Source organism: Bombus affinis, chromosome 11, assembly GCF_024516045.1.
Source record: "Bombus affinis isolate iyBomAffi1 chromosome 11, iyBomAffi1.2, whole genome shotgun sequence".
NCBI lineage: Eukaryota > Metazoa > Arthropoda > Insecta > Hymenoptera > Apidae > Bombus > Bombus affinis.
The window spans coordinates 5,843,223-5,853,390 of record NC_066354.1 but is presented as its reverse complement, the minus strand read 5'-3'; the positions used below and the strand labels follow the sequence as shown (position 1 = coordinate 5,853,390).

The 10,168-nt window shown below is 34.8% G+C and overlaps 2 protein-coding genes across 8 annotated transcripts; both read right to left on the bottom strand.

Moving 5' to 3' along the window:
* Positions 1–868: 868 nt before the first annotated feature.
* Positions 869–2,960, bottom strand: LOC126921749 (leucine-rich repeat-containing protein 15-like). The gene is made up of 3 exons (XM_050733591.1): positions 2,711–2,960; positions 1,210–2,597; positions 869–1,114 (listed from the first exon to the last, which is right to left on the bottom strand). Exon 2 carries the CDS (start codon positions 2,595–2,597, stop codon positions 1,272–1,274), a length of 1,326 nt encoding a protein of 441 aa, XP_050589548.1. The 5' UTR covers positions 2,711–2,960; the 3' UTR covers positions 869–1,114; positions 1,210–1,271.
* A 1,651-nt stretch (positions 2,961–4,611) lies between these two features.
* On the bottom strand, positions 4,612–9,442 carry LOC126921747 (leucine-rich repeat-containing protein 15-like). 7 transcript variants are annotated; one of them, XM_050733581.1, is made up of 3 exons: positions 9,398–9,442; positions 6,218–8,329; positions 4,612–6,033 (listed from the first exon to the last, which is right to left on the bottom strand). In XM_050733581.1, the coding sequence occupies exons 1-2, from the start codon at positions 9,425–9,427 to the stop codon at positions 6,977–6,979; spliced, it is 1,383 nt and encodes a 460-aa protein (XP_050589538.1). In that variant the 5' UTR covers positions 9,428–9,442; the 3' UTR covers positions 4,612–6,033; positions 6,218–6,976. The 7 variants fall into 7 exon arrangements, with proteins under 7 accessions (XP_050589538.1, XP_050589544.1, XP_050589539.1 ...); XM_050733587.1 differs by having other exon boundaries at positions 9,308–9,437; XM_050733582.1 differs by lacking the exon at positions 9,398–9,442 and adding an exon at positions 9,243–9,375.
* Positions 9,443–10,168: the final 726 nt, after the last annotated feature.

Here is a 10,168-nt window from a genome sequence, read left to right as displayed (position 1 = left end):
ACATCGATTTCGGTCTGTTATTTCAAAAGAATGCGGCATACGTGATCATAGGCGCGAACGGTGGCGTGATCCGAGCAAAGTGGGGGTCGTCTCCCCGAGAAGACCAAGAAATGATTTAAGGTTAAACTAGTCCTTTTTGAAGATTCTAAGTGCACACGTCGAGAGGTCGAGTGTATAAAGCCGCTAAGCCGAACGAACACGTTGACATTGTTTATCACTGAATAATCTGTCACTCTCTATCGTTATATTCATCGTTATTACACAAACTATACACAAACTATATCACCCTGTTAACAAATTAAAACATCCTTACTTGTTCTTACTCTAGACCCATTTTAGCTACTACATACGTAACAATATTGATTAAATGCATAATGATACCTAACAGCTACTATTTCTTGATTTTGGTAAGAATAAAAGGTTATATGAAATGATTGAAAATGTGCGTGATATAGAATGCAAACTGTTTCCGATTTGGTCTCTGCGTGAAAGAATGTTGTTCTTCGAAATCATCCTTTTCCTTTTAATCGCAAGCTTCAACTTTCAACGCAACATGCCACGTTCGCTGTTTGAATCTTACAATCGAAATTTGTTTTAACGTTTTCATTTTTTTCTTTTTTTTTTTTTTTTCGATAAAACTGTGGGAAAAACGTATCGTTGGAATTCGAAGAAACGTTTGAAAATTCTATGATATCGGGAAACCTTACAAGCCGATTCTGCGTTTCGCTCGTTCATCTTTTGGACAATTTGTCAAACTGTACGATCTTACGCTTTGCTTCTATGATATTTCCATGCATTTCTCGATTGCTATATGTATGTATACAAATTTTGGTAACTCGAAACAAGTAAGATACATACGTAAACGTGATTGACGTACTGCGAATATTTATTTTATATCAATCATTTACAAAATACAAAGACGTTGTATTTGCAATGAAACAACAATAACGTTAATGTTTGAAACATAGCGGGAATGGCAATAAAAATGAGAAATGTAAAAATGTCGACGAACCTTCTTCCTCTACATTTCTTCTTGTTGCTCGATTCTCGAATTTCAGTCGTGTGAAGAGTAGTCCCTCCATTGAAAACCACGTAGAAACTCGCACGTGAAATCCTAAAATCCAAAGGAGCAACGTTTCAGAGACGCACGTAGGCATTTAGACGAAATAATACAACGAAAAGCGAATGTGTGATCGATACGTGACTTACCTCGAGATCATCTGGTACAGTATACGAAACGTAGATGGGAAGATATATCGGCATCGAGATCGTTAGTTTTCGTCAGAATCTATTGTGAATTCTTCTGAACTCTCGGTCAATATCGTGTTGCTCTCCACGGTAGGCAGCACAGGTTCTTTCGTATGTACCGTTAACGTATTGAATTTGAAGAACGAGAAAGGATTGTTCTGAAGATGCAATATAAGCTGTATTTCCAAACACTTATCCGTAAACAGATCATCGATGTCCACTATACTGTTATTTTTCAGCAAAAGATTCCATTCAATGGATTTTTTATGGTAAATTAGCATCATGGGAAGTACTTTGATGCGGTTATTCGATAAATCCAACCACTCTAGCGTCTCGATGAACTTCAAATAGTCCAAATTCGTCGCTCCCTCGATGTAATTGTTGGCTAAATCCAAGTATCTTAAGCTATTCAACGAGCCCATATTCGGCACAATTTGCAGCAGATTATGACTCATGCGAAGTTCCTTCAGGTTAGACAGTCCCCGGAAAACGTGTTCCGATACCGATCCTATGTAATTATGGGATAGATCTATCGTTTGCACATGCATTGTATCCTTGAATGCGTCGCTCTCTATGCTGTTGATATTGTTGCTGGACACGTTCAGAATATTCAACCACTCGAGCCCTTTTAACGACAGCGAGTGCGAATGCGTGCAATGTGCACCGCACAATTCTGTTATTCCGTTTCCGTTCAGAAACAGAACTCTGATGTTAGCTGGAAGCTTTTGAACCTGGCACGGGCATCCGTTCTTTTCCAACAGGAGGATCTCCATGGTTTCCGGTATATTGTCGAGGAATTTGAACGATTCAATGTAATTTTCCGACAAGTCCAATTTCCTTAGTCTAGGCGTGAATTTGTCAAGGGGAACGTCGAATTGAGAAATACTGTCACCTCTTAACGACAAGATTTCCAGATTCGGTAAATATCCAAATGTGTTTTTGATGCTGATGTCGTATTTAAGGTCGTACTTGACTCTCCTCTTGTTATTGTTTATAATCAGACACTGCAATGTTGCGTGGTAGCGGAGCCACGACAATTCTTCCAGAGGTATTATGTTGCCGGAGATGCTCAAAACTTCTAGCCCTTCCATCAGGTCGAACGCTTTATCAGAAATGTGCTCGATTTTGTTGTCATCGAGATACAACTCCCTTATGTCCGAGGTATTAGCGAAAACGTCTCCGATTCTTGTCAGGCCTGTATTGTTGAAGTTCAGAATGGTTCCCGGAATGCAGACTTTCGTACGAACTTTATAGGACGACATATGTTCGTTCATACCCGCAAATATTGCAAATACTATTTGCGAGCTGAAGAAAACCGGAAGTAAGATCCTCCACTGCATGAACAACATCTGCAAACATTAGTACGAGATAGAGGATTCATTGACTTTCAAAAGTCAATTAAGAGAGGAGGTTGGCGATCGATTTTCTACTTTTTTTTCCGTTATTCGGAAGATGGGCTTACCTTTTAAGAAGCGACAGCCGAGGAAAAAAGAAACGATCTTCTAAACAATCGACTGCTGCAACGAACAACGCTCTATTCTCTACTTCAACGCGTATCACCAACTTAGCACCTTCTGTTCTCAACATTTTAATTCGTTGCTTTATAAAGAAGCGATAATCATGCAACTCAACACTGTAGGGACTGCAGGACTGTAACCGAGCTTCCAGAGGACCCTGTTCTACGCGCAGATCGCCACGTGGTGCTTCCTCTTCTACATTTATTATTCGTTACGTAGATCGCGGAAGTTTAAACAAATTTTTATAAGAACGGATTAAATAAATGTGACAGAAGTATGTTTTAGAAACGTATTTTCTATCTTGCATATTTATTACATATACAATATTTGTCCGGAAATTAGATCACTTGTTTATCGTAGCTTGTTCAATCCTTGCTTGTTATAAACTATAACGACTAGCATGTGACTAATTTGTTGTTATAAGTAACTATTACTGTAATGTTGGCGATCGAAATACATACGTGCAAGTGTTGTGTGATAGGCGGTTACACGAATTTAGAAGACAGTACCGATTTTATTGCAGTGATATGTAAGATAAAAGCTACTGTAAGATATACTAACGAAATTGTATAAAATTTGTCATTTCTATATCCGATTAGATAATTTCTCCCGTACAATGTACTTCTGATACATTTTGTGTATTTACTATATAATTCTCACGTCTTATCCTCTGATCCTCCACTTGATCTTCCATGAAACAGTATGGCCAAGAATTTCGAACCGGCTCGAATCGTTCTGTTTGAAAAAGAAAGGAAAGATAAAGAAATGGAAAATTTTTTACTGACGAGACCACCGGAGAACAGCGTCTAAAAGATGCAAAAGATAAACTGCTACTTTTCGGAAGTCGATTAGAAAGTTGCAGGGCGATGAGTGCTGTTCGTTCGTTACTTTTTCGAACACGTTGCCGCGATCGTGCATACGTCGTCTCGCAAACACTCCTTCCTTGCTCGGGTTACAAAGATATCTAATGCCATAAGACATCCGAGTAACGACGGTGTATCGTTTTGGAATGCATCGTTGCAGATTTTATATTGCAATACTGTAACGACTGTAATCTAATGATAACTTTAACTGCTCTTCAGTGAGTAGTGAAACGAAATACTGATGAGAATATATTTCTAGCGAATGAGTTAAGAGGCTGCTGTGATAATCGAAATCCAAACGCTCTTTCGTAATGATGTTCAGCTAAATTAGAAGTTAGATAATCAACGAAAGTCCGAACGGCTTGGAGAAATGGCAAATTTGAAGAAACATGTATATTGCGTTGGTGAATGAAATGTTAGCGGATTTGAAAATAAGGAACAGTTTCACCTATCTTCAACACGCTAAACCAATTTATCGAATGTTTCTTGATAAACAAATCGTAAAATAGCATGGTAAAAGAAAAAAAAGAAAAACTTCAATCTGTAATAAGCAAACTGGTCGCAAGTTGTAGAGCTTTTCATCGAACGTATCCTCCTTTAATTTTGAAAATCTGTTTTCAAAAAAAAAAAAAAAAAAAAAAAAAAAAAAAAAAAAAAAAAAAAAAAAAAAAAAAAAAAAAAAAAAAAAAGAAAAAACGGAAATCTCTCGTACTTCGATCAAAATCGTTCTCAAACTTTATCAAAATGTTTTCAGACGTTATTTATGATATTCATTATCGCTTGTTGGAAGTTTATCGTCATTTTCACCGATCATTCGATCGACAGAGTTCGTAGCAACGGATCTTATAAATATTACGACGAAATATTGAACCAGGAAAATTATCTTTCGGGATAAGAATATTATATACATACGATAATTTTGCATAACACCTTAACGTGTAATGTTCTCGCAAACATATGATAAGAAGAGAGAAATAAACTGATCAGGTTTGAATTCTCCGAATTTATTGCAGCACTAAATAAGTGATTTTACTCTGGATATAATAATTACAACTGTTATTATATTATACTACATGGTACCAATTACAATACTGTTAAATTATAGAATAGCAACATTTCTAAAGCACGTATATAGTACAATTATTTGGCACACTTGATAATGTATCTAGATCTATATACGTGATATTATTATTTTTTATATACAATTCTTTCAAATAACTTATGTGAAAGATGGACATGTATTCTATGTTTATAAAATTATTGTACTGCAAATTTAGATATTTTAGCCTGTTCATGCCTTTGTGCCATTTCGGAGACAATGATTTTAATTTATTATGAGATATGTCTAAATATTCTAACATTTTCAGATTCCAAAACTCCATTGCGTCGATGTTCTCTATCTCATTTCCGCGTAGATTCAACGTTTTTAAAGAACTTGATCTAACGATACCCGTAATATTGCTAATGTAGTTATAATTTAACGACAATGTTTTCAAATTATTTGAACGATCTATAGGAGGAATCGTTATTAATTGATTGTTATCTAAATTTAAATTTTCTAATAAAACTACGTATTGGAACGCGCTTGTCGTTATGGTAATAATTCGATTATGAGATAAATCTAACGATTCTAAGGATCGAATATTTAACTCAGGCATATTGTAGATTGAACAGTTAGATAACGATAAAATCCTTAATCTTTGACGAATTGGATTTATCCAAAATTCCTCAAGAGGATTGTCATTCAGATACAATATCTCGATATTTCCAAAATTATCCATAACGAATTTACTAATTGAATTTCGTTCTAAGTATAGACTTCTCAAATTCGGTAAATAAGATATGGCAGTTTCGTTGACAAATTGGATATAATGACTGTCAGATAAATAAATATTTTTTAACTTTGGAAACATTTTTATCCACAAAAGACGAAATTCGTGGGTTATTCCTCTCCAAGATAATGTATCAACGTTAGGACAATTTATTTTTGCCTCGCTTAAAGTTGTTACATCGTTCGTTTCTGGTGTTACTTGAAAATCTATAATTAATGTTTTCAAGTTGTCGTGTTTTATCTCAAGTTTATCGAAAGAAATGTAGTTATAAGCGAGATTTAGACACTTCAAAAGAGGAACTTCCTCGAATGCATCTATTGGTATTTTTTGGATGTTATTGTTATGTAACGATATTGATTGTATCGTTTGGCTCTTTACCAAATCTTTAGGGATCTTTTCTAACCCCAGCCCGTGCAAATTAATGCTCTCTTCCTCAGAGCATACGACGAGATGTTCCTTGTTACTTATCGCGTTGTTATACGTGATCCACATAGGATCCGCATTCTGTTCCCAACTTATTTTCGGTATGGATTTTGTAATGCTTACGATCGTACTCAACAATATAATCGTTTTCTGGAAAAAAAAATAGAAAACATTTATGATAACGATAAACAGGAATATTTTGCGCTGATACTTTACATTACATATCGAAACGTGTCGATGCGAACAGAGACAAATGAAAACAGGTAACTTTGATGTATGATTATTTGTCTTAAGAAATAACATGTAAAACGACAAAGAATGATTGAATGCGTACCATAATGCGAACTTCGTTCTGTTTCTCCTGGCTGCAAACAAGAAATTACTGCAAATTTGTAGCTGTCTCCTCCTCTTATATGGATTGACGGTTGCATCAGCTTATTCGAAATAATCGGAAATAATAAATACATCGTCTATAAAAAGCATCGTTATCGTTTTAAACGTTTCCTGTTTGGGATTTCCCTGTCATCTTTTATGAATATGATCATTGTATATCCAGAACAAGGTATACTTTCAAGTTGTAACAAAGTACACGTTATTCCTTGCATCCCCAACTAATTCGACCGATTTTATACATTCCAGGAATAACTTTCGCAAAATATGTATTTGTCGTTCGTCTTTTAACCGATTAAATGAGAATTGTCAAAGCAATCGATACATCGTACGTAGCGTCAAAGATTTGAGTAATTGCAACGTTGAAATTCGAACAGATATCGAATACAAATATCAGTAATAGATGAAATTCGAAGAGATATCGAAAGATAATTTCTCTCCTTTCCTAGACATACTGCAAAATTCTAATTAAAAGCTGAAACAGTATGATATGATATTTTGCACGAATTTTGCATGCCAGGAGAAGAAAGAAGAGGCAAGAATAAAGAGCAATATACAATGAGTCTTTTTATTAAGCAATTACAATATGTTTATTTATACAGTAAAACCTGAAGCGTTTAATAATCACAATTTCTTAGATTACAAATCATTCAATACATGGTCCTGTAGTAGATGTCCATACCTCAACATTACACTCTATCTATCAATACCAGTGGTCTAGATCTTTACTCATCTCATTACGTATATTTGACTTACACTGAGATGTTACATTAACGTTTAGATAAATCGTCATATTTACTGGAAACAGTCGAGATAAACTGCCATCAATGTACGTAAGAGGGTTGCGTTCAAAGTGTAGGTGTTGCACGGGCAAATCAGAAGAGTAAATCACTGATTCCAACAAAGCGAATTTATTCCCCGCCAAATTTAGATATCGCAACATTTTCATAGATTCACACCAACCTATTGGTAAATAACTTAATTGGTTGTCATTCAAATATAGCTCTTCTAACAGCACTTGATTCTGAAAGGCATCCGCCTGGATGCTCTCGATTTTATTCTCGCCTATAAATAGCTTTCTTAAGCTGTGCAGATAGAAAAAGGTGTTAATCGCTAAATAACGTATATTGTTACGATTTATCGAGAGTTGAGTTATGTTTAGAGGCGCTGTTATGGGAACATTATCCAACGAATTATTATCTAGTACAAGAATGTCTAAAGATTTCACTGATCTAAGCATATCGAAATTGAAAGCTGATAAAAGATTGCCAGAAAGGTTCAAATACCGAAGGTTGGACATTGCTTCAATTGCTTTACTGTTAATGTACGAGATCTTATTGTACGCTAGCGACAGTTTCTCCAACTTTTCCAGACCTGTCAGATCAATACCCATAGATGACTCAAGACTCTGAATTGCGTTACGATCCAACGTTAACGACAACAGATTTTCCATTCGTCTAAATGAAAATTGATACATTTTGTTGTCACTCAGATCAAGGTGCGTTAATGCGGAGAACATATTTATCGACAAAGACCGTCTGGAATTTATTCTATTCTCTGATAGGTCCAAATATTTCAGTTTTGGAAAAGGATTATCCAATGACGATGTTAACTCTTCTATCCTACTACGTCTTAAATTCAAATATTCAAGTTCGGGATACACGCCGTCTATTGTTGTTGCATAACCTGAGTTGACAGTTTGATTACTGAGATCTAGTATTTTCACGTTTAAAAGATTACCAAAAGTAAATAAATTATGCGTAGAAATCTTATTATTACTGAGGTCAAGGAATTTCAAATTTGGCACGTTTTTGAAAACTCCATCCTTGAATCTAGAGTCGTAGCCTTTTATGGCGATACATTTTAGAGTCGGAGAAACAATAGTGTTTTCATTCAAGTTTGTAGAACTACTTAAGTATAATGTTAAAATTTCGTTTTTGCAGGTCTCATTCACGATCGTTTCGTAGTCGATAGGAATAATATTTCCAACTACAATCAACGGCGAGAAAATTAACACTATCGAGAGGACGATCGGCAGCTTCATCATGGAGCATTCCTGAAAGTAGAACATGTATGTTTGATCATTTCTCTCGTGTACAGGAACAATGTATTGAAATCTTTTTCTTGTTAAAAATGAATAAAGGATATTAAGAGAGTAGGGATACGCTATTCGTGGCAAATAATGTCGAAGTAAAATTGAAAGTAGGTAACCTAATCCCAATCGTATACGTAGGTTTTTTTTAGAAGGATTTCGCTAAAATACAAAATTGTAATAAATGACAATTATCGCATTATATTAAATTAAATTATCACATCATCAAACAATAGTTTTATTTATATTTATGTACCGTCCAGGACACCTTGTAATTTCTTCCTTCTTTTCGTCGACCAAACTAACTTTACGTATTACTAACAATAAATAAAATTATACTGCTGATATATTGCTCTACTATCTTCCCTGTTATATCTGTATCGATGACCTCACTCTTTGATATCATATCGGGTGAAGAATAAAATGAAGGAAGCTACAAGTTCTAATTTAACGTTATTTGCTACACTGAAATAAATAATATTTGCCGTCTGAATAAGATAAATGACAATAACTAAATTATTTCCCGTTTCTGCAATAATTTAATTAACAAATTGGTTACAATTAATTATTTAATTAACAAATTAATTAATTAATTAATTATTTAATTAACAAATAAGTTTAGAAGTTTACTACGTGATTTTCACATTAATACACACACACACGTATGCAAAAACTTCACTCTGGTTAGTGATCTCTACGGAGTTATTTATTTATGATTTAAACAGAAAACGATGGTTATTTAACGTAATCTCAATGCAGTAATGTCATATAACTAAGACAACTAAATTGATAATTCACAACTCAACTCACAACTTACAATTAGCAACTCACAACAACTCGACAACTTGCAACTTACAACTTAAAATTTACAACTTACAACGACTCGACAACTCATGAATAACGATTAACTCGCAACTCATTCGCTAATCACTCGCTACTCACTCACTACTCCAGCTACAACTCTCCCGCCACTCTAGCCGTAACTGACTAACGGATGCTTTTTATACCACGACTTTGGTATTCCTAACGTACATATGTGTTCCACAGATGTGGATGACCCATGGTCAAGAACAACTTTTTTAATTAGCCAGTATCGTAAAGGAGCACGGATATATGGCCCATCGGGATTTCCTAACTTTCCCGACTTGTCAACACTTCTATTGTTTTTTGCCTGTAGTTCATCAGGTTTTTCCCGACATTACATATACATATATCTACATTTACACATGTCACTTGACTCATCATACGCGTATCTAAATTCCAAAAATACCTATACGGTGTACAGTATAATGAATATAAAGAAAGAAGCAATCACGTAGAATATAGCTGCAGTTTATCTAATTGTGGAATAAATGTATATGCATAGATACATTGTATAATCTATAGATTTGTGTAGAAGAGAATGGTCTTTTCCTGCTATATACATCACTATACGATAATATGAAAATCATGTTAGGCTGTTTAATCGGCAACGTTTACACACGTATGTATCTTTCTAAAGATTCCTTGAATTTCTTTACCTTTCTCTTCCTCCGTCCCCATCACATTTAGGAACGTTTTGTGAATTTCAAGGTAAACGAGAAACTGATAATGAAACGGGTTTTCCCGGTCTGAGTTATTACCAAAAGATCCATTCTCTACGCGTTTAGTAATAACATATTTTGTAACGTGCTATTCGCTATATGTATATTACGTTCGTAAGGTAAAAAATTTAGAACCTTTGAGTATCATGATCCTTGCTCGCTATCATGACGCTATCGTTCTGCATGCTTTCTCAGACATAATCATATATTCTGTGGCCGT